This window comes from Myxine glutinosa, chromosome 14 (genome assembly GCF_964187855.1).
Source record: "Myxine glutinosa chromosome 14, kmMyxGlut1.1, whole genome shotgun sequence".
Taxonomy (NCBI): domain Eukaryota; kingdom Metazoa; phylum Chordata; class Myxini; order Myxiniformes; family Myxinidae; genus Myxine; species Myxine glutinosa.
Genome location: NC_136274.1, coordinates 78,075,073 through 78,100,358, shown reverse-complemented (window position 1 = coordinate 78,100,358; position 25,286 = coordinate 78,075,073). Strand labels below are relative to the sequence as shown.

Sequence of the window (25,286 nt, the reverse complement as noted above, 5' to 3'; positions counted from 1 at the left end):
ATTAGAAGTTGGTACTTCGCTTATTTTTCAAGATATTCATCTCACAAGGTTCAGACATACATGGCGGTGGCCATCTTGGATTTTGACGTGGCGACCCAATTTTAAACAGCGTTCTTCCTTATGCCTAGATACACCCACAAACCAGATTAGAAGTTGGTACTTCGCTTATTTTTCAAGATATTCATCTCAAGGTTCAGACATACATGGCGGCGGCCATCTTGGATTTTGACGTGGCGTCCCAATTTTAAACAGCGTTCTTCCTTGTGCCTAGATACACCCACAAGCAAGATTAGAAGTTGGTACTTCGCTTATTTTTCGCGATATTTCGCTCAAGGTTCAGACATATATATGGTGGCGGCCATCTTGTATTTTGACGTGGCGACACAATTTTCAATAGCGTTCTTCCTTATGCCAAGATACACCCACACACCAAATTAGACGTTGGTACTTCACTTATTTTTCAAGATATTCATCTCAAGGTTCAGACATACATGGCGGCGGCCATCTTGGATTTTGACGTGGCGACCCAATTTTCAATGGCGTTCTTCCTTATGCCTAGATACACCCACACACCAGATTAGAAGTTGGTACTTCGCTTATTTTTAAAGATATTCATCTCACAAGGTTCAGACATACATGGCATCAGACATACATGGCGGCGGCCATCTTGGATTTTGACATAGGTTGCACCCACACACCAAATTCGAATGCGGTCCTTCGCTTACGCACGCCCGCACGCAAACATGCACGCCCGCACGCACACATGCACGGACGGACAAACCATAGTCCCCCTTTCGCTCCGCTGTGCGACGGGGGACAATAACCTAAGAACTAGAATGGGCACCCAGAAGAGTGCATAACTTCGCAAGGGTGAACAGTTTACGTTTTGTATCCCACCAATAGGCCGGATGTGGACCTTAACCAAAAATTATCTGTGTATTTGGGCCCAATTACCCTGCCTAATCCAAACCTCCTACATGCTGGCTGCTGTTTTCTCCCCTCCTCTCTTTCTGGTTGTGCATTCCGGTGCTTGTATCCAACTGTTAACCCACTATCAGTTCATATCTCAATCACCTTGCTATTCTGTTCGGAGATTAAATCTTGTGAAAAAATAAATAAATAAATAGCCATTTTGAATGAATAAACAACGTATTCGGCAAACATGTTTAGCTTTGATGAGAATAAATCACGATGTCCTACTGGTTGGCCACGAAACCCAGGCTGGCTCAGATGTCCAATTTGTCTGCATATGAGTTTAGAGGGGCAAAGTGACCACTACAAATGCTACCAACCTCAGAGCGTATAATTAGTGTAAAGTTACCAGGGGAAAAATCTGCCATTATTTCCATTTTCTTTTTTGCTCATTATTTTATCCGGATAATGGATCTTCCGTTATTTGGATGTCTGGATAAAAGAGGTTCAACTGTAGTCTGCACAAAAACATATGCAAACAGAAGGAACTCGAGAAGGTGGAGACAAACTTTGAGCGAAATCTCACCTAAAATGCTTCGTAATACATCCAAGGAAAATGAACACGTTTATGACCACCCTGTACATTAGGCATGGGCAACCAGAGGCAGGCATGGGCAACCAGAGGCAGGCATGGGCAACCAGAGGCAGGCATGCGTCCCGCGACTTGCTTTCCTTCAGCCCGTGGAGTGATTCAAAAATTATATTCAATGCAGCCTGCGCAGCGCTCCAACTGCGTAGTGATCATATCGAATTGTGGGAGAAGTGTCTCTCACCATCGCCTCATGCTGTTAGTCTACTGCATCACCCGTTCAGTCAACACTAGGCTGCAATCGTCACGAAGCTGCATCTGATCACAGAGACCAAGTAAGATTTGGAAGATAGGCGAGGAAGGGCGGGTGCTCCAAGGAAAATAGATGGAAGAGAGCTTCTTCATTGAATAGAAAGGATCTTCCCTGTAGTTGAAATGCTTGGACAGTGTTGCTCGTTTCAAGGAGTACAATCTCAAGAGACATTACGACTGATGGCAAAAGTACTGATAAAACAGATACAGCCCAAATGGCCATCTTCATCCAAGGATCAATGATGATGTTAGTGTATTCGAGGAGCTACGAGCCCTTCAAGCAATGAAAGGGACAACGACGGGAGAAGATCTTTTATCAGATGTGAAATCTGCATTCGACCGCTTAGAGTTCCGAAATCAAGTGGTATTTCAACTGATGCAGTGAATGCTATGGTAAGCTCCAACACAGGTACAGTTGCACCAATTAAGAGAGATCAGTGATCAGGGCTTGGATCCTGAAGAATGGACTTTTGTCTACTGTGTTATACAGCACGAGAACCTCTGCAAGGAATTGGATTTCAAGCAAGTTATCAGCCCAGTGACATCAAACCTCAGGCTTTGAATCATTGCCAGTGCAGAGATTTCCTTGATGACCTGGATTTGAACGAGGACGATCTCGGCAATTTTTGCGACGTACACTGGCTCAGTAAGAGTGGAATGTTAAAATGATTCTATAATCTCATGGATGAGGTAACAACCTTTATGGACATGAAAGGGAAGCCGATGCTGGGATTACAAGATGAAGAGTGGCTGGCCGATTTGGCATTCCTCGTCGATATTTCTACATACCTCAATGACTTGAGCATCAGGTTGCAGAGAAGAGGCCAACTGATTAACAAGTTGTACAATCAGATCAAATATTTCAAAACAAACTGTTTATGACAAGATATCTTCCCAACCATAATCAAAGTTCCCAGGAATGGACTCGGACAAAGGAAACAGATTTGCTACCGAGCTTGATGGCTTGACTAGGGAATTCCATTTTGCCAATTTCAGAAAAGAAGAAACCAGCCTGAGCATCTTCTCTGCACCATTCAATGTTGATATTGAAGATGCTGCTGCTCATCTACAGATGGAGATGATGGAACAAGAGGATCTTGATCTGAAATTAAAGTTTCAAAACATTCATATTTTATAGCAAATACTTCCCAAGGGACAAATATCCAAGCCGAAAGGCATTTGCACTGAAGATTTTGCTGTTCAGTAGCAGTTACGCATGCGAGCGGTTTTTCTCGCAAATTAAGTTCATAAATTCCACCCACAGATCCAGGCTCACTGACTACCATTTGGAAAGTTGCCTGAGAGTCGCAATTTCAGGGATCTCTCCAAACTCACAGAACCCACAAACTCAATTAGAGATGGACTTCATGAACTTTGAAGTCTCTGCTTGGATTCGCATCCAAGTCAGCATTCTTGACAAAGTCGGTGTCTCCATTTTCCATCCACTTTCTGAATCACTGTTTAAATTTGCACTTTTGGTTGCAATTGGTCGAAATTTACCAGGTTTTCCACTAAATTATTTCCACCTGTGCTGAAGTTCAGTAAAATATCAGAGGCCTCTTGAATTGCGAGTGTTGTCCATTGTACCTACAACATCTGCTCAAGCGCAGATATAACAATATTTTGGCTGATTATTTTGATGGGTGGGGGTCATTCTCCGCAACAATGCTCGTAGGCGCATACCAAAATCTTAGTGGCCCACGACTCGGAAAAGGTTGCCCATGCTTGCTGTACATGAATATCCAAAGGACAGTTGAAAGATTGTGTGACCTCTTCTGCAGCCTAATATCAATCATATAAGCTTTGCTTACCGAAGTGCCTCTAGACATCTGCACAGCACACCCAAAGCCGGTCAGTTTGATATGCCCAGTGCGATCAATGAGCACCTTTTTCGCCTGCACGTTTCTGCATCAACATCAAAAAATGAGGAAAGAAACATTGAAATCAAAATTAAATTGCTTGATCAGGTACATTGGATCAAAGCTTCAATAATAATCAGACGATCACAAACAGCAACAACAACAAAAAATAGATTCTATTTTAAGTACTGTATAGTGAAAGCTCAAGGAGATAAATATTTAAAACTTTGCCCAATCTCCAGAAACTCCCTCCCAAGGCAACACACCTCCCCTACCACAAAACCCCCACTCCCCCCTCTACTCCCTAATCCACCTGTGGACGTATCCCATCTGATGCAGACTGTGCAGGGCAAGAACAAGCTCAGCCAAGTAAAAGCAAACTGTTGTCTCGTCAAATTGGTCCTCATATTGTGCTCGCAAATACTGGAGGTCGCCACCAGGGTGAAATCTCATCACCTTAATGAAGAACATGAGGAAAAATATTCAAGTCATTGGGAAAGGCCAGAGCCAAGCACCAACAGGTCTGCAAAGGCTGAATTCTTTGGGATGGTTCCAGAACATGCTCAAAAATTGCAGCAAATGACAAACAGAACTCAGCTGCAATCACATCAAAGTTCCACATTCACATAAACAAAGCACAGTAATATCATTCTGAACAATTTATTGCTTCACATAACCAACTACCTTATATATAGCAATTTGCTGCACTCCCTTCCATCCCACCCTCAATCTTGATTCACCTCCTTCCCCGGATTTTAATCCATCATCACCAGAACCTCCAACCCCAACCTCGACCTCAACCTCAATCACCACTCCACCCTTCCCCTGTCATTTATTCCAGCCCTCCCTTCTTTCCATACCAGATAGAGGTTCTCGCTATCCTGGAAGGAGTATTGCAGCTGCACAAGCCACGGACTTGATCCTTGCGCCATCACGTCGCGTTCCTCCTCAAAGCAAATACGATATCTGTTGCGGGGCTGAGATGTCACAAACAATACTGAGTGAATAAAATGTAAGAATCATCTTGTATATTAAAAATGTAATGAAGCTACATGCATATGAAGCCTTAAAACCCATTGGCTGGAGCGCTGGCTTGACTCCACCCACAATCTAAGGAAGAAAATTTATGTCACCATGTTGGTTTTCTGGTAAGCCGAAGATGTCTTTGGAAGTCTCATATGCACAATTATAATTATTTGAGCTATATAACCTACTGCTTATATATGCACATAAGCAGTAGGCATATTGTTACTTCATGTACGTAAGCCGGGTTCTTTTATTTATTTTTGTTTTTCTGGGAGTTTTCAAGACAGTGATCTGATCAATACACCGCCCAAATAAAGGGATGAGTAATTTGTAGAACGAGTACACCCACTACCCACAGAGCAGCAGGAAGGGTCTAGTTATTACCTTCTTAAGGGTATATAGATTACAGTATATCTAGGCTCAGGTGGAGTCTGTGGTGGTGAACGCAATAAACATATAATGCCTCAAGGACATTGGGGCTCCTTAAAATTTCTTTCAGTTTCATGTTAAACAGCAGTATAAACTGTTTAAAAAGGTAATCATTCGTGGTTGTGGTTTATAAAAATTAAAATTTTAAAAAATTACTTCTGGTAGGCTTGCCCCATGATGCCCCATAATACACCACGATAAGCTATTTATTCACGTTAACACAGCGTTTGTCAAAGGCAAAGATATTAGAGCAGAGCAAGATGAATCACTCGGCCGTGAATGGGAAGTATCCAATGAGCGTGCTTGGCCGCCATTTTAGTAAGCAACTGCGCAAGCAACGCTAACTTGGAGCAGGGCATGGCAACATTAGACCCTATAGGCCGAACTACAATCATGGACGTCCAAAGGGGAGGCTGCGGGAGGGAGGGATCTGCCCTCCCCCCAGACTCCCTCCCCCCCATTTTCCCTTACGGTGAAGTATGTAAAATAAAGATAACAGGTCCTTTGGACCGACTTTATGTGTTGCACACTCCACCTTAAAACGCGATTTTAATGTAAAATCTCAAAAAAAATTGCGCAAATTCCTTCTTATACACTTTAGAAGGTTCCAATTTACCAAATTATGTGTTTCAGTGAAAAGTTGTGGTTTACTATCGTGTGAACTTAATGTCTGGGAGCTTCAACAGGACAAGTCACACAATTTTTGCCCCCCTTTGAATTCCCCCCCCCCCCCCTCCCCTCTGAAATTTATCTGGTGAATGGCCTTGCCGACGATGTAAGTTCGAATCTCAATCTTCATAGCCATACCATCCAAAAATAATAATAATAATAATAATAATAATAACTTGCCATTTCTTGCATAACAGTTGTGGTAGCAGTTTCAATCAGATTTTGACATGAAATATTTATTCACTTCTTATCTGAAGAAGATGGACAGGACATCATAGAGAACCTCTTCTCAACCATAAAGGAGGAAAGGTGGGTGCAGAGACAATCCATCTGCAAAGTAATTCAGATGTGCGTTGAGGATGGTGATGGTCGCTGAATTGATCAAACCGGCTGCTGTAGCAAATTTCTCACCAGACTCGGACAAATACACTTTGACGCTACAGAGTCACACCAACGAGAAAAGAACAAGTCGATCGGTGCAGTTTGTCACACCTGTTCAGCACAGATATAATAAATGTTGCAATTCCTAATGTTCAACTCAGGCCTCCTCAGCAGAACACACCAGCATACATCTCTGGTTATCTGTCGCAGAATCCTCAGTGGACATGAATTGCTGTCATCGTGTCTCGTTTGCAGAAAGACTCTTCTAAGAAGTGGTGCTGAATTGGATGATCCCGCTCTGATCTTCATTCACAACAGGGCATACAACATCCAAGTCTAACTTTCGATCTCTGATAGTCCCATCAGATGAGTTCCTCACTTTTTGTTCACACTGTGAGGGAGCGTTTCGTACTGAATTCAGTGAATCTAAGACAACGAGAAACAATATCTGCCTCCTGCTCAATTAAGCCATGCATCAGCTGGATGTCTACAACGGTTTTTATGGTTGCAGTGAGCAAAGGAAATCCAGAATAGTTGCAACATTTGTTTGTGTCCATCATGCCACTGTCAAGGGGAAGTGTAGAAAAGTTCAAAAGGTGTCGCACAAATAAGAACCAATATATGGACTGTTGCAAGTGGTTCTCATAAAGACGTTTGACAACATGCACGTTAGGGTGGTCCAAAAATTTGAAGATTGGATTTTCATTTCTCCACAAGCCTGCCCCTATTCCTATTGAAGAAAGTAGTTTGCGGTGAAAATTTGAGCTCGATTGGACAATATTTAGAGGTTGCCCAAACTGTTGATAAATTTTAATGAATAATAAGATACAGAATTTTTTAGCATCATACATCAATTCATAGATAATTATCTATTTTCAATTACTCAAATTATTTATTATTGTTATTGTTGTTGTTAGTTTGTAAACTAATAAATAATTATGTACAATGTACCATTGTACAATGTACATGTATGTTCAATTGTTCATTGTTCATTGTTCAATGTTCATTCATATAGTCAAATTAAGATTAAAAACAAAACAGTAGATTAAACATTCATGTATTGATTTGACAATAAATCATTTATCGGAAAAAATAAATCATCCATCAGAAAATATAAAATATCTATCAGAGACGATAAAATGTATCATATTCTGACGTTCAACAAGGTTATCGGAAAATATTTTATCTTCTCATACTTGGAACCTCTTCTCGTCAATTAAAGGCCACTGTTTCTGAAACCTCTTGAACAGTCTGATCTCAGGTCCGCTAGTGGGTCCTATGACTTTAGTTGTAATGTCAGAGAGCATTACTTCAAACACATGATGACGACATGCAATCCAGACAAGCTTAGCATCCAAAGCTGCTTCAATGAGGGTACATGCTCCGTTTCTCAGCCCTGTTTTGGATGCAGTGGTGTCAAACACTATGCCTTTCACCAACTGTTTGACATTCCACTCCTCAAGAGGTTGTATGCATGCATTTGCTTGTGCTACACCAGTGCGTTGGGGAATTTTTGGGACTCCAAGAAACTTCTCGGTATTCATACCAGTTACAAGTATCGCTACCCAATCAACAGATTCTTTGTGATTGCCAGTATAATCAGGGAGCAGTTTCCCATCCCAGTGTAGTAGGAGTGGGCTATTACATGAGAAATTTGCCTTTTCTTCAGTGGCCATTATTTCCCTTCCACGAATTCGAGCACGACGAATTCCACTGCGTGACAGAGAAAAGTCTTCAATGGTATGACCAAGAGATTGTGCAAAAGCACTGGCCACAAACATAGCATGCCGATCTGAGAGATTTACTCTGTCCAGAGTTGCCACTATTGCTTGAGTCATCACCTTGATGGGAGCCTTTTTCGCCTGTTTGGCAGAAGATGGACTTTGGAGTTTGAATTCATTGTCCCCTGAATCGGAGCTTTCAATCTCAGACTCATCATCATCATCAACCACAGCCGATGTTGATGGAACAGATCGCATTGCTGTTAGAGTCTCAGCAGCATGTTTCTTCTTTATTTTATCTTCATTCTCAAGCCTGATACGCTTTCTGTTCTCCTTCACTGCCAGAGTGTTGTCCACAAGGGAGCTGTCTCCCTTGACATATCACGTGCCTTCGACACGGTCTGGCACCCCGCTCTGCTCACCAAACTCTCCTCCTTTGGTATCCATGGAAATCTCCACGCATGGCTGGCGGACTTCCTCTCTAGTCGTCGTCAACGTGTGGCCCTGAATGGGTTTCTCTCATCTCCTCTTCCTGTTCAGGCTGGAGTTCCCCAAGGCAGTGTTCTGGGCCCCGTGCTTTTTCTGGTCTTCATCAATGATCTCTCTGACTCTCTCGAAAATCCTCTCTATCTCTTTGCTGATGACTCCACTCTCTGCCGCTCCATTCCTCTTCCCTCAGATCGGCAGTCTGCTGCCTCCTCACTCTCTGAAGACCTGGACAAAATCACAGACTGGTCAAACAAGTGGAACATGTCTTTCAATCCTGACAAATCTCACACTCTTACTATGTCTCTCCGAAAAGATCGACTGGACAACCCTCCCATCTACTTTCTCAACAATCCTCTCCAAGAAGTTCTGTCGCTCAAGATTTTGGGTCTCACTATCTGCCATGATCTTTCTTGGGAAAACCACATTTCCAAGCTGGCCTCCAAAGCCAGTCGCCGACTGGGCATCCTCCGTCGTGCGAAGTCCTTCCTCGGCACACCTGAGCTCCTCACCACATACAAGGCTTTCATCCGCAGCTCAATGGAATACTGTTCTCCCCTATGGGCCGGTGCTCCTGCCTCACACCTAGCTCGGCTTCACGCTGTTGAAACCAAAGCTTTCAGAATTATTGGAATCTCCCGCGATGAAGCTATCTCTGAGGGCCTTTCACTCACTCACCGCAGGCAGGTAGGTGGTCTTTCTGTCTTCTACCGACTCCTCTCCGGCCTTGCTCCCCCAGCTCTCTCTGTGCTCTGTCCCCCAAATATTCCTACAGGTCGCACAAGATCTGCCAGCCACCCTCTGATGGTTAAACTGCCGAAATCTCGGCTCTCTGCTCACCTTCACTCTTTCATTCCTCTTTTCTCCCGCCTCTGGAACAAACTCCCACACTCACTTCAATCACACTCCTCCCTCCAGGTCTTCAAAACAGCTGTTCACCACCATCTCTTATCTTCCCCCATCCAAAACCTTGATCTTTTCTACCCCCACTAATTCACCCCAGATCCACCTTGTTTGAAATTCCAACTTCTTTCCTGGAAGTCTTGGCAGTGTCCATATGTTTTATACCTCTCCCACCCCCCCCCCCCCTTCCCATGCCTCCCCGCCAAAGCCCTCTCCCTCCCACAGTTCTCTCCATGTCTCCATGTCTCCATGTCTCCATGTCTCTCGGTCCCTGCTCTCAAATGTTGCGTTTGTGTCCTTCCCCCTCTCTCCCCATCTTGTCTACCGCTCCCGATGTTATTTGTTTTGTGTGTCTGTTTGTCTTTCTGTGTGATTAATGTTCGCTCTTTCACGAGCCTCGATCTTGTATACAAAAAAAAACAAACAAAAAAAAAAACATCCCATACGTGAACTTGAGGGATCCTCACGCTGCATGATAAGGAATGCTTTGTCTTCTTCATTCGTCATTTTCTCAAGCGCATCATATGGTGAGATATCGAAGAGGGATTGAAGATCATCTTTGAACATCTGCTCCTTCACTCTATAGTTTTCGAATGTCTTGGTTCTATTTTTCTTTAGCAGTTTGTAGGCATCATACAACTTCAAAAGTTGGCGCTCACAGGAATCTACTCTCTGCACTGGAATTCGTGCTTTCTCCCAGTATGCACACACAGCTTGGACACTAATTTTGGCACTTTCACGAACTGTATGGTGTTCTTGTAAGTGATGGTACACCATTTTCTGCAATGTGTGTCCTTTGGTTGGTAGTCCCCCACATATTATTTCCTTTTCAGACTTGCCCAGCAACCAAACTGTGGAAGAGCTGTGAGTCTCTGCCATCTGAAAAAAACAGGATAAATTAAAAACGTTTATTTTTTGAGCAACCTCTAAATAAGTTCCAATTGACCTCATATTTGGTTCATATGATCTTTATAAACATAGGAACAAGGGCAGCCTTGTGGAGCATAGATTTTTAATAGTACTGTTGCGGATCTCGGGTTACGGCGCTCCCCTTACCGAGGGGGGGGGGGGGTTAATCCCCTCGTCTATTAAGCTGGCCGTCCGAGTCCTTAGAAGATATCGCGCTCCTTCCGTTCGGACGCAGGGCGATACTCCTGCCCGAGCCATGGACAAGATGGAATATTGCCGAGCGGTTTAGCAATCCGAAGCCCGAGCCGTTAGCGGCAGTCTAAACCCGATTCTAAGCGGTTCCTATATCGTGCCACCGGTATTCAATTGGGAAAAGACTAAAGCGACCGGATGAGAGGAAAACCCAAAGAATAAGAAGGAACACAGAATTTATTATACAATAATGAAGAGGAAACGAAAGGGGCAAGAATATACAAAAGGAGGAAATAAAAGGACATAGGGCAAGCTTAGACAGTCTTATATATCACTCCCAGGACAGAACAAACACACTTACACGAAAAGGTGGTGGTGGTGGGAAGGAAGAGAATGTTCATGCAGATGGCAGGGAAGGAAGGTCCGGCAGATGGCACAGGCGTCGAGGTCCCGCTCCAAGCTCGCGCTCCGGTCCACGCTTTGGGTTCGAGACGAAACCCGGCAACAGCTCCGCGTGCAGTTGAGCGCGGCCGGACAATTATATAGCGGGGGGGAAGCTGGTACACTGCGTATGGAATATGTGCGCTCATCTGCTCGTTCGTCTCCTTGGCTCTCCCGGGCACGTCTCTTGATGTTCAACTCCTTCTCTCTCCCTGGCTCATCTTCTCAAGTAGTCCCACGCGGCCGCTTATATTGGCCGATTGCGTGTTAAGCCGCTTGCCTTTTTGGATACGCCCATCGGTGAGCTGCCTCGGCCCTGATTGGTCGTGAGCGCTCACCGGTCCGCCCCTTGATGGTGCGTTGAGGGGCCACGCCTTCGTTCCTGGCGCTCCTCCCCCTTTTTCTCCAACTTCGCCGCGTGGCTTATGGCGGCTGGCAGCGAACAACCAAAAGGCAGCGAACGCTGGGGCGGCTGCGGCTGGCAGAGGCGCGTAATACCATTTGGAGAGAGTAAAGCCACAAAATGAATAGGATGGGAATTTGAGAAGGGGCCTAGGTTATTTGATTAATGCAACGCAGAGTCAAATTATTGGGAACAGATCCTTACCTGAAACACATACTAATGAAAAAACTAAAGAAGAGCCTATGGTGTCCTACGTGTTGCAATGACCTAACTAGGGTGCGACCTTTGATCTTTACACAAAAATGGGAATATTTACAGGGGATTATTTATAAGGGATTATTACAAATATTTACAAAGTGGAGGGTTCTCAAAACCATAACAGTATTAAATATTACATATATCTGTGGACCACCCGAGTGCACGTGTAGGGCAGTGTGATAATCTTCATCTTGATGAAGCAGAACTTATACGAAAGAAAGAAAGTAAGGTCAATTTACATACACGACTGAAAATGTTGGTTGATCATTTTGTTTGTATCAATATAAACTGTAAAGTTGATGCTTGAAATTGAAGGATGTACATTGTGGAGAATTTGCAAGTTATTTTCTTCTTAACAAGTCTTTGATGGATGGTTTAAAGAAGATAGGTGGGAGTCTATGCACTCTGAAAAAGTTGTCAGTATAGTAAATAAAATGATACACAATTAAAGTGAATGGTCGTGATGTGCATAGTGGTATTTTGGAAATGTAAGACTGAAGAGAGAAAAGCCTGCCAATATTGTGTGATTACAGAATGAGAGCAGATTGATGTGGATGTAATCTCGATTATGTGAATGAACTGTAGAGACTGAAAGTTTTGCTGGTATTGTGCACATTCCTTGGCATTATAATGTGTGTGTGTTTGGGGGGACCAGTACACTGGTAATTCCCTGTTTATCGTAAAAAGGCGACAAACAGGGTTGGTGGCAGGAAGGGCATCCGGCCGTAAAACATTGCTCCAAAAAGGGGACCAAAAAACAACAACAACCACGGTCCCCGAAAAGGCCAACCCCCGCATGGCCTCTAAACGGTGGTTTTTGTGTGTTTGGGGGGAGGGGAGATCTATGGGCACCACAAGTCTGAAAATGAATACAAACAAAAGAGGAATATGGCCTGATGCCATATATTTTAACTTCCTACCCATCCCTCACCTTCAAAACAAATTATTAGAAAAAAAAATTCAAATTGGAGATCTCGCGAGATCTTGGAGACGGCGGCAGGGATTTTCGAAGCTCCACACGGTCTCCACGTTTTTCGAAGTTAAGTCTGTTCACAATTGTATTTTGTCGAAACTGTATTTATCTTTCGGTGTGTGAAGTTATTGTGTGCAACTTTGGTTGTTTCTCGGTGTTTATCTTTCATAAATTGATCGTCTGTTTGCCGTGTCGCGAGCAAGGCCTTGTACAGTGTGCACTGTACAACCTTGAGGCTTTGTTTTTCTCTCAGTGGTCCGTCGTTTGTGATCCAATAACTTTCGTTCTCTGTATTCCCAGTCTTTTCACCCATAGCCTACTTCCTTGTGTAAATCTCAACTCAAAAAAAAAAAAAAAAAAAAAAAAAAAAAAAAAAAAAACATTTCTTTCTCTGTTCTCATTCGTTTATTCATTCTTATTCGTTCGTTCGTTCTTCGACCACGTGTTTCTCCCCCATTTCCCCAGATAGTTTTCACTCATTAACCTTCAATGTTTACACTTTCCCCTCAAGTTATGTATTCCGTCATATTTTATAACACCTTTTTCTTCTTCTTCTTTAAAAGGCTGCTTTCGACTTGCTCACCAAATCAATTCATCCCAAAAAAAATATCCATCTCCTATAGTGCCTTTTTTCTACATTCCCTAAACTCTCCTGCACTCCATCCTCCATCCAGCGTCCTTAAACGTATTTTTAACTCGAAGGTCACAAGAAACTCATTTTGCAATAAATGTTCGTTTCCCATAAATCGTACACTTTCAAAAATCCAATCTCACCCCTCCCCTCCAAATCTTCCCCATAACCCCTCCCCTCCAAATCTTCCCCATCACCCCTCCCCTCCAAATCTTCCCCATCACCCATCCCTTTCAAATCTCCCCCCTTGCCCCCTCCCTCCTAAACTACCCCCTCACCCCTCCCCGCCAAGACGCCCCCTCGCCCCTCCCCTCCTAGACTCCTGCCTCACCCCTCCCCTCCAAATCTCCCCCATATCCCATCCCTTTCAAATCCCTCCCCTTGTCCCTTCCCTCCCAAACTCCCCCCTCACCCCTCCCCTTCAAATCTCCCCACCCTCATTGCTTCTCAATTTCCCCCCTCTCACTCCCCCTCCTCAAAGCGTCCTCCCCGCTTCTTCCCCCTTCAAACTCTCACCTCCATCTCCCCCAACCTTCTGCCTCGCTCTTCCCCCTCCTCAAATAACACCTCATTGTGGCTCACCCAATCACCATCAAACCTTTTGTCCGCCCCATCCTTCCCTTTCTCCGAGCTATTCTGAAATCTCTGACACACCTTCAACAGCTCTCCCTACCTCTTCCACCTCTTCCACATCTTACCCTACCCCTCCTCCCCCCTGTTCTGTATCTGATGCTCCCCCTTCCTCTTCATTAACGGTATGGACCTCAAACATCCGGGGCCTTCGTTCAAACTTAACTGATCTCTCCATACAGGTTGCTTCTGTCAAACCAGACGTGATCTGCTTAACAGAAACTTTCCTCCTTTATGATGTCTCTGATTCCATAGTATCTCTCCCGGGCTACTCCCTCCTCCGGTATGATAGACCTGAGCCTCGTCCTGGAGGCGGGGTGGCTATCTTTATCAAAAACTCTCTTCCTCACTCGCCCTGCACTGCACTCTCTCCACCTCACCCCCAGGAATACCTCTGGCTACGGCTTCCCCTTCGCTCCCACCTCTTGTTCATATGTGTGTTGTACCGTCCACCAAACAGTGATGACTCCATCTACATCTCGCTGTCTGATGATATGGACCAACTTCTATCTACTCATCCCAACTCTCTCTTCCTCATATGTGGTGATTTCAACTGTCATCATGCCAGTTGGCTGGGTGTGGGTACCTCTCTCACCAGCCATGGCTCCTCAGCAAAGGACTTCTGCGACTCACTGGGACTGACACAATCTGTCAATTTCCCGACCCGGATCTCAGTCAACGGAACATCTTCTCTTCTGGACTTGGTTATGACTAACTTCCCTGAAAATGTCTGCTGCTCTTCTTCTGCTCCGATCGGATCATCTGATCATGTCCTTGTTAAAGTGGACATCTCTCTGACCATCCTCAGGGAGCCTGCTCAGCGTCGACGAGTCTGGCATTTCACTCAGGCCAACTGGCACGGTCTTCAAGCAGCCATCAATCATCTGGACTGGTCTCCCATCTCTACCGCCTCTGACATCAACTCATCCTGGGAATTCTTCCAAAGTAAATTGCTCTCTCTCATGCACAGATTTATCCCATCTCGTCTTCAGTTGTCATACCCTTCCTCCCGTCCATGGTACACGGAATCTTGTGGTGAGGCTGTTGCCCAGAAACAACTTGCCTTCGTCTCCTGGAAAGCAAATCCAACGGAAGGAAATCTCATTTCCTTTCACAAAGCCCGAAACAAGTGTGTGTCCACCCTCAGGAGAGCCAGGAAACAATATCTCTCCGTTCTCAAGACCGAACTCTCTTATCTGTCTCCCTCTTCCAAATCCCGGTCTTCAAGCAGCCATCAATCATCTGGACTGGTCTCCCATCTCTACCGCCTCTGACATCAACTCATCCTGGGAATTCTTCCAAAGTAAATTGCTCTCTCTCATGCACAGATTTATCCCATCTCGTCTTCAGTTGTCATACCCTTCCTCCCGTCCATGGTACACGGAATCTTGTGGTGAGGCTGTTGCCCAGAAACAACTTGCCTTCGTCTCCTGGAAAGCAAATCCAACGGAAGGAAATCTCATTTCCTTTCACAAAGCCCGAAACAAGTGTGTGTCCACCCTCAGGAGAGCCAGGAAACAATATCTCTCCGTTCTCAAGACCGAACTCTCTTATCTGTCTCCCTCTTCCAAATCCTGGTGGCGTCTGGTCAAATCCGTTTCTGGTGTTTGTTCCCCCTCCATCCCCTCCCTTACCTCAAACGGCTACACAGCTGACTCCGCACGTGAAAAAGCTGAAGGCCTCAACTCTATGTTTGCCTCTAAATCTTGTGTCCCAAACCCATCCCTCTCTGTACCCACCATACCCAGTCGTACCCTGCTGCTCCTGGACTCCGTGTCCTTTCCTCCTGACAAGGTGGAAAAGTTTCTGTCAACCCTCGACTCTGATTCTGCAACTGGACCCGACGGCATCAGCCCACGGGTCCTAAAATCCTGCTCTGCTGCTCTATCTCACCCTCTCTCTGTTCTCTTCACCCTCTCTTTTGCTCAAGGTCAACTGCCATCTGCTTGGAAATCAGCCAACATCACCGCTTTGCACAAAAAAGGTGCAAAAACAGATCCTAGCAACTACAGACCAATCAGCCTTCTCCCAATTATCAGCAAAGTCATGGAATCCATCATTGCTTCTGATATGAAATCTTTCCTCTTCTCCAATGGCTTGATCTCTGATCATCAATTTGGTTTCAGACTAGGTCACTCTACTCTGGACATGCTGCTTCTGCTGTCTCAACAATGGATGGAGGTCCTCAATGCCAAACAGGAAATTAGAGCTGTCTCCCTCGACATATCACGTGCCTTCGACACGGTCTGGCACCCCGCTCTGCTCACCAAACTCTCCTCCTTTGGTATCCATGGAAATCTCCACGCATGGCTGGCGGACTTCCTCTCTAGTCGTCGTCAACGTGTGGCCCTGAATGGGTTTCTCTCATCTCCTCTTCCTGTTCAGGCTGGAGTTCCCCAAGGCAGTGTTCTGGGCCCCGTGCTTTTTCTGGTCTTCATCAATGATCTCTCTGACTCTCTCGAAAATCCTCTCTATCTCTTTGCTGATGACTCCACTCTCTGCCGCTCCATTCCTCTTCCCTCAGATCGGCAGTCTGCTGCCTCCTCACTCTCTGAAGACCTGGACAAAATCACAGACTGGTCAAACAAGTGGAACATGTCTTTCAATCCTGACAAATCTCACACTCTTACTATGTCTCTCCGAAAAGATCGACTGGACAACCCTCCCATCTACTTTCTCAACAATCCTCTCCAAGAAGTTCTGTCGCTCAAGATTTTGGGTCTCACTATCTGCCATGATCTTTCTTGGGAAAACCACATTTCCAAGCTGGCCTCCAAAGCCAGTCGCCGACTGGGCATCCTCCGTCGTGCGAAGTCCTTCCTCGGCACACCTGAGCTCCTCACCACATACAAGGCTTTCATCCGCAGCTCAATGGAATACTGTTCTCCCCTATGGGCCGGTGCTCCTGCCTCACACCTAGCTCGGTTTCACGCTGTTGAAACCAAAGCTTTCAGAATTATTGGAATCTCCCGCGATGAAGCTATCTCTGAGGGCCTTTCACTCACTCACCGCAGGCAGGTAGGTGGTCTTTCTGTCTTCTACCGACTCCTCTCCGGCCTTGCTCCCCCAGCTCTCTCTGTGCTCTGTCCCCCAAATATTCCTACAGGTCGCACAAGATCTGCCAGCAACCCTCTGATGGTTAAACTGCCGAAATCTCGGCTCTCCGCTCACCTTCACTCTTTCATTCCTCTTTTCTCCCGCCTCTGGAACAAACTCCCTCACTCCCTTCAATCCCACTCCTCCCTCCAGGTCTTTAAAACAGCTGTTCACCACCATCTCTTATCTTCCCCCATCCAAAACCTTGATCTTTTCTACCCCCGCTAATTCACCCCAGATCCACCTTGTTTGAAATTCCAACTTCTTTCCTGGAAGTCCTGGCAGTGTCCATATGTTTTATACCTCTCCCACTGCCCCCTTCCCACGCCCCCCCCCCCCCCCCAAAGCCCTCGCCCTCTCTCAGATCTCTCGATGTCTCCATGTCTCTCGGTCCCTGCTCTCAAATGTTGTGTTTGTGTCCTTCCCCCTCTCTCCCCATCTTGTCTACCGCTCCCTATGTTATATGTTTTATGTGTCGGTTTGTCTTTCTGTGTGATTAATGTTCGCTCTTTCACGAGCCTCGATCTTGTATACAAAAAAAAAAAAAAAAAAAAAAAAAAAAATTAAACAGAAAAGCAAATAGACAGCACCAAGGTTACAAGAAATTTGCCTGTTTCAGTTTAAACCCAGTCGTTTTTTTTTTGTTCTTTTTTAATTCCTTACTTGTTACAAAAACACCGGCGAGTTTACAATCATGTCGCCAAAATAAAACGTTTCACTCAATGCAATTAATCCCATTCATTTACACACACAAACTACAATTAAGTTGCTACAACCTCCATCGTGTGACCCTTTGCCCTCCTTTCAACTTTGGTTGTATTTGATAAATAAAGAATGACCGAATGCATCACGTTTGAGAAATAATTGTATCACGTTTGATTTGATAAATAATGACAGCCAGACACCAAATTGCGTATTTTAGCATGATGATAAATTAAGGTGTATGCACGTAATTAGCCCAAGTTCTCAAAGGTGTATAGTGTGAATGTATCGTGCAGCGCTCCCTGGTGGTAGTAGCTATTACACGTCATAATGCAATAATATACAGTCGGACCCCGACATTCGCGTGGGATACATTCTTCGAAAATGTCACGAATGTCAAATCCGTAAATGTGGAGGCATTGTTTCAATGGGAAGAGGGGGGATTAGCTCCCGGCGGTTCATGATTCTTAAGGTCAAAAAACAAAAATCCCATGAAAAACCACGAATATACGAAGCACAGGGCCGCGAATGTCGAAGCAGGTCACAAAAACCGCGAATATGCCAACGAAAAACCACAAATATGCTCACGAAAAACTGCGAATATGCTCACAAAAAACCACGAATATGCCAACGAAAAACCACAAATACTCTCACGAAAAACCGCGAATATGCCAAAAGAAAAACCACAAATACGCTCACGAAAAACCGCGAATATGCCAAAAGAAAAACCACGAATATGCTCACGAAAAACTGCGAATATGCAAACTAAAAACCACAAATACGTTCACGGAAAAACCACAAATACGCTCACAAAAAACCGCAATTATGCCAACGAAACATCACGAATATGCTCATAAAAAACCGCAAATACGCTCACAAAAAGCGAATACGCTCACGAAAAACCACGAATATGCTCACGAAAAACTGGGAATACGCTCACGAAAAACTGACTATGCCAACAAAAAACCACGAATATGCTCATAAAAAAACCGCGAATACGCTCACAAAAAGCGAATATGCTCACGAAAAACCACGAATATACTCACGAAAAACTGGGAATACGCTCATGAAAAACTGTGAATATGCCAACGAAAAACCACGAATATGCCAACGAAAAACTGGGAATACGCTCACGAAAAACTGTGAATATGCCAATGAAAATCCAGGAATATGCCAACGAAAAACCACGAATGTGCCAACGAAAAACCGCGAATGTGCCAACGAAAAACTGGGAATACGCTCACGAAAAATTGTGAATATGCCAATGAAAATCCAGGAATATGCCAACGAAAAACCATGAATGTGCCAACGAAAAACCACGAATATGCCAATGAAAAACCACAAATATGCCAATGAAAAACCATGAATATGCCAACGAAAAACCACGAATATGCCAACAAAAAAAACCACTTCACAATACCGTGGGATCTCAAATTAAAATCCCATATACTGTGTAAATGAAACAATTATGGCCTGATACTTGTATTTTATAAATTACGAATTTGCCAACTTCGCCTCCCATGCAATATGAAAGAAATCCTTGCAGATAAACTCACCCGCTTCATCATCGTTTCCTTGCAACGGACTTTCATCGCAAACACATCTCCTGAAGCCCGTTCACGTACCACCTTTACGTAGGAGTGCTGACTGCGGCCGATCACAGCACACTCCTCAAAATCGGCGACATGAGGCCGCAGTTCTCGCAGCTCTGAAACCATTTCAGAATCTAAAAACATGGAAAATAAAAATAAAAAAAGCAAGAGGAAAAACAAATTGTCCTGATTGATGAAAAATGTGATCACATGGACCATTTTCAAAAATGCAATTCCTACAAAACATATTTACAAGGTTCATTTAAACCACAATGATGATGATGAGCCGTTTATTTTCCATATTCTGTACAAGTGTAAGTAGAAATACAGTACATAATAAATCACATATGTGACAGTGTATTGGGGCATTTCCAAAAAGCTGAACCTTGTTGTGAAATGCCTTAAATAATAAACCATCAATTACCAGATAAAGGAACTATTAGCAAAGAACTATCAGTGCAGGCTGAGACAACCCACCTGGTGTTAATTCAATGGCATGACAGGGACTTGAACTCCGGACCGAGATCTCAAGCCAGCCACCTTAACCATTAAGCCAACACCAGGCGTGACGATAGAGGTATAAAATTATAACACGTTACATACCACCCTGCCATATAGCCTCCAAAAACATATATGCAGGCAACATTTACTTATTGTAACCCGAACCCACACCACATGGAATGAAGTACATAAACGAGCGAATTGTGTCATTTAGTGGTTAAGGGGTCAGTTTAGGGAGATTGGCTATATGGTTTTCATTTTTCCACATAGAGACATGGTTGACCCCATAAAATGCAGCCAATGCCCTTGGACAGTTTGTAAAATAGGCTTGGGGGTAGATGGTTCTCTATAAAATACTTCTAAAATGGCCCCAAACCTGAAAAAAACGACCCAAGTGAACGTTTAAAATAATTTTTAAATGCTTATTTTGGGAATGAAAAAGAAAAAAAATGTACCCCAAATGGTGATCACAATTATCTTTATATTTGTGGCCAAGGACATGTGGAAGCATCATTTCAGTGAAATTTGTACACTGTGGGACTATTTTTAATTGTTGACGTCACAGGAGCCGAAAACGCGATGTTCCTTTGTCTTGCTTGGCACGAGTCGGAAATCACGACATTTGTGGTGCTAGCACAGTAACGCCCAGGAGTTGAATGACCAGGCATTCAGCTTCTCGTGCCCTAAAGTATGCTTTATGATTAAAAACAAACCAGATTAATCAAAGTTTTCTGCAAATAAACTCCCTAAGCTGGGATCTAATGGAGAGGGTGATATTTCAATTCAGGTGTTGACCCTTCATCAGAACAAGACTATTTATTGTTAAGCCTTCATTTTTGCTCTAACAAAGGATTAACGCTCGACACTTGAGCTCCTCCTTACTACCACAGTGATTGGGATACGACAATCAACATTCTGTCAATTTTAACAACTAAATACCCATTCCCTCTGGGAATGTGACTCGGTGCAGAAAGATATTGCATATCTATCTGTGAGTCCAGATGAAGATTTAAGTGAAGTGAAACACGTGAATAAAAGGATATTTTATAACAAGTAGTTATTACCCCCGCCACTGAAGGTGGATGGAGGTTATGTTTTCACGCCTGTCTGTCTGTCTGTTTGTGAACAAGATATCTCAAAAAGTTGTAGATGGATTCGGACGAAATTAGGCAGAAAGGTAGTGTATGTGACACAGACGAAACGTTTAGATCGTCACGCGGTTTGTCCAATTGTCCGGTTCAAGATCGGCGAGTCGCCTCAATGTGACCGTAACTGTCAGCAGAATCGGTGCCAGATTATGGAATTTTCCACTTCCAATACCGTATCCGTGGGACCATCGAACCAGCCAAGCGTTATGCTAATTGGTACCGCACACCTTGTCCCCAATTACGGCCAGGCGATGCCAAGAGGCGCACAGCATGGTCTCGATATGCAGTTATTTGCAACAACCAATTATCCCTCAATGGGTTTCTCTATTCACCAAAGAGGAACCACAAGAAGCAGAATTCATCCCCGACACCAGCAATATTTACCGATGCCACCAAAGGTGGGCGGAGGTTATGTTTTCACCCCTGTCTGTCTGCGAACAGGATATCTCAAAATGTCGTGGACGGATTCAGACAACATTTGGTGGATAGGTTAGGTGCGTGACAAGGAGGAAATGATTCGATTTTGGTTCAGGTTCAGATCCGGATCCAGATCTAGCCTATCCATGGGAAACAAAATGTATGCAGTCTACCGAGTATTGTTCTAGTTAACAAAGCAATGGTCATGGGGAAAGAAACACAAGGAAGGCATGAATAACAGTATGTAGTAACAAAATAAACCCCTTACCCACTACTGATCATACACACCCACATTACCTATGACAAATGGACATGAGCCTTTACCTATGCCTTAGGGCCCGATCATGCATACCGCGACAGAGACAAAGTGGGTAGGACAAGACAGGAAGTGTTGGCAGAGTTGATGGGGAGTCCATGGCAAGACAGTAAACATGGGATCAAATCGTAAACTGTTCAGCCTGGTGGAGGTACGCGCTCTACCAAGTGCCGTTCTAGTTCTATATATAATTTGCGTGCTAATTCCAGGTCCTGGTAAAGGGTTCGTACTTTGGTTGAATATTACCAAACGTTTCCATTTGAAACGCTGCGAGAAGAAATTAGCGCTTCTTGTTCTTCAAACACAGAAAGAGGTTTTTAAAATGGGCAAGATTGTGATTAAACAAATGTTTTTTGAAATAAATCCATTATTATCTTTCCAACCAAGTAAATTGATTACTACCTTTCGAGCATTCGACAACAACAGAAACTCTGGAACAAAGTGTTATGGACGGAGAAACTCGGCTCCTTTTATATATAATAATAATAATAATAATGCATTTATTTTATATAGCGCTTTTCAGGAAGCCCAAAGACGCTTTGACAGAGTGCAAAACATAACGCATAGCAAAACATAAAGACAATTGCAAAAAAAGAAGAATCAATAGGGAAATATTCAAAGCACAAAGGAGGGAGAAGGAGAGGAGATAGTCAGGGGTTAGATGCTGTGGGTTAAATGTTGAATGCAGTGTTGAACAGGTGGGTCTTGAGTGATGTTTTGAATGTGGTGAGTGAGGAGGAGTCTCTGATGGTGTGAGGTAGCGAGTTCCAGAGGGTGGGAGCAGCGATGGAGAAGGCCCTGTCCCCCCAGGATCTAAATTTGGTCCGGATGGGGGGGGTCAGGAGGTTGGTACCAGCAGAGCGGAGGTTGCGGGTGGGAGTGTGTCTGGAGAGGAGGTCAGCCAGGTAGGATGGGGCCAGGTTATGGAGGGCTTTGTAAGTCAAGAGGAGGATTTTGTACTGGATTCTCTGGGAGATGGGGAGCCAGTGAAGCTTGTAAAGGACGGGGGTGATGTGGTCACGGGTCCGGGAATGGGTGAGTAGACGGGCAGCGGAGTTCTGAATGTATTGGAGTTTATTGGTGATTGTTGAGGGTGAACCATAAAGGAGGCTATTGCAGTAGTCCAGACGGGAAGTGATGAAGGCGTGGATGAGGGTTTCTGCAGCCACAGAGGAGAGGGATGGACGGAGACGGGCGATGTTTTTCAGGTGGAAGAAGGCTGTCTTTGTGATCTGTTTAGTGTATTTGTCGAAGGAGAGGGTTTGGTCAAAGATGATGCCAAGATTCCGGATGTGAGGGGAGGTGGACACTGGGAAACCGTCGATGTTGAGGGCAAAGTTATGGGTGGACTTGGTGAGCGTTTTTGGGCCAATGATGATTATTTCAGATTTATCACAGTTAAGTTTGAGGAAGTTGATTTGAAGCCAGGATTTTATTTCAGTGATGCAGTTTGTCAGGATAGAGTGGGTGGCGGTGGAGATGGACTTGGTGGAGATGAAAAGCTGGATGTCATCGGCGAAGCAGTGGAATTGGAGATATATAGACTATAGACTTTGCGCGCCTACTCGTCGCTTAACCGACGGATTTAATCAAAAGACATCATGTTGTACTTCATAAACATACTGCGTGTCTATCTGCGAGTCTCAATGAGGATGAAAAATGAAATGAAGCACAAAGGAAAACAACATGAACTTGTTGCTGCCGTCATCGTCGTTGTGCTTACTCCGACACTCCGTGTCCTTCCAAATGATTCCCGATTTGGTGGAATAATAAATGTTACCATCGGAAACGCTGCATCAAGCTCCCATTTCCACGTCTTCCTCTTAAGTTCCGCAAAAGGCCTTATAAAGCAGGCACGTTCGAGATTAAACGGACATTAATTTTTGTTTCAAGTAAATCCATTAATAGATTTCCAACGGGACTATTTTTATGATTCTACGACAGGAGGAACCACTAAGGCTCGAGGTCGTGCTTCTTCTTCTTCATAGTCATGTACACGGTCTCCACTTCCTCATAGAAATAGTAACACCGTTTTGTCCGGGAATAAAAACAAAAAGAAGTCTCCATCACCTGCCTCCGGCTGCCATTGCCTCGGGTAGTGGTTAAACGACTTGCACTATTCTGTTTAAATGCGTTATTTTAGTTTGGTCATTCTCTCACAACCCCAAAACTTGACACGTCCAACTTGGATTTAGTCGACATTGGGTACCAATATAGCTGTTCTTCAGCTACCTCAGGGAGTGACGTCCCTGCCCTATGCGAGTCCCGGGCTCAGCTGGCTCCAGCAGACAGTATCTGGTATGGGCCGCTTATCCAGGGTAAAGGATCCCCTCTGCCTTGTGAGGGAAGCCTCTTTCGGCTAAGGTCATGAGGACACTCAGATATCAAACCGCACCTGTAAGTCAGCCTGGGTAGCGCTACATCGTGGATAAGTGTGCACATGAAAGCTACCAATTTAGGCATCACCGTGCAGCATCTGCAGACAGCTGCGTCTACTATGGATATCAAGGGCAACCGTCATCATACCAACGACCTGGCCAGTCTGCTGTGCCTATGTGCATCAGACTTCATGTTGCATTTACTGCACCTGCAGCCAACGATGCTCATTGGACTAGAGAGTGGGAGAGGGACAGCACACACCTCTACCACTTTTATCGCTTCTCTGTGCAGGTTTTTCCCTTCATTGGCACCAGCTCACCTGCTCTCTCGCTCATCACCCATTGCACAACGCACAATGCTTAGTGAGGATGCCAACGAAGGGAAGAGATTCGTCGAAAGTGACGACTCACATCATCATCATCATCAGATTTACTTCATCACTTGTATACAATTGATCTTAGCTTACGTGAAAGGTTCGCAAAGTTATGGTTATCGTTTTCGACTAATAAAATAATCGCACATTTCTCGATGAAGGACTCCACGTAGTCATTGGCCATGAGGCCAGGCCGACTGCATTCATCAAACAGGACCAGAAGGGAATCAAGCAGGCCATCTCGGGTGGCAAGGTAACGCAGCTGGTGGGGTTGTACGCCACGTCCCTGCCACGCATCAGAAATGCCAAGTAAATGTGTGTTTGGTGTTTGTGTTCGTGTTGGTGGTCGGTGTTCGTGTTGAAGGTCGTGGTCGGTGTTCGTGTTGGAGGTCGTGGTCGGTGTTCGTGTTGGTGTTTGTGGTCATGGTTGGTGTTCGTGTTGGTGGTCGGTGGTCGGTGTTCGTGTTGGTGGTCGGTGTTAGTGTTGATGGTCGTGGTCGGTGTTCGTGTTGGTCTGTGTTCGTGGTTGGTGTTTGTGGTCATGGTCGGTGTTCGTGTTGGTGGTCATGGTTGGTGTTCGTGTTAGTGGTCGGTGTTCATGTTGGTGGTCGGTGTTCATGTTGGTGGTCGTGGTCAGTGTTCGTGTTGGTGTTTGTGTTGATGTTCGTTGTTGGCGTTTGTGGTCATGGTCGGTGTTCGTGTTGGTGGTCGGTGTTTGTGTTGGTGGTCGTTGTTGGTGTTTGTGTTGGTGGTCGTTGTTGGTGTTTGTGGTCATGGTCGGTGTTGGTGTTTGTGGTCATGGTCGGTGTTCGTGTTGGTGGTCGGTGTCTGTGTTGGTGGTCGGTGTCTGTGTTGGTGGTCGGTGTCTGTGTTGGTGGTCGGTGTCTGTGTTGGTGGTCGGTGTCTGTGTTGGTGGTCGGTGTCTGTGTTGGTGGTCGGTGTTCGTGTTGGTGGTCGGTGTTCATGTTGGTGGTCGGTGTTCGTGTTGGTGGTCGGTGTTCGTGTTGGTGGTCGGTGTTTGTGTTGGTGTTCGTTGTT

At 44.8% G+C, this 25,286-nt stretch overlaps 1 protein-coding gene across 5 annotated transcripts in view; it reads right to left on the bottom strand.

Moving 5' to 3' along the window:
- CIT (citron rho-interacting serine/threonine kinase) overlaps window positions 1–25,286 on the bottom strand; it is a 183,776-nt gene that overhangs the window by 157,817 nt on the left and 673 nt on the right. For 2 of the 5 annotated variants that reach the window (XM_078768329.1, XM_078768330.1), the window contains exons 3-7: window positions 24,396–24,534; window positions 19,079–19,248; window positions 4,533–4,649; window positions 3,986–4,128; window positions 3,625–3,718 (exon numbers count right to left, since the gene is read on the bottom strand). In XM_078768329.1, coding sequence (XP_078624455.1) covers window positions 3,625–3,718; window positions 3,986–4,128; window positions 4,533–4,649; window positions 19,079–19,248; window positions 24,396–24,534 — 663 coding nt within the window. Of the gene's footprint in view, window positions 1–3,624; window positions 3,719–3,985; window positions 4,129–4,532; window positions 4,650–10,749; window positions 10,769–19,078; window positions 19,249–24,395; window positions 24,535–25,286 lie in introns of those variants that run through there. The other 3 variants (XM_078768331.1, XM_078768332.1, XM_078768334.1) reach the window with 3 other exon arrangements.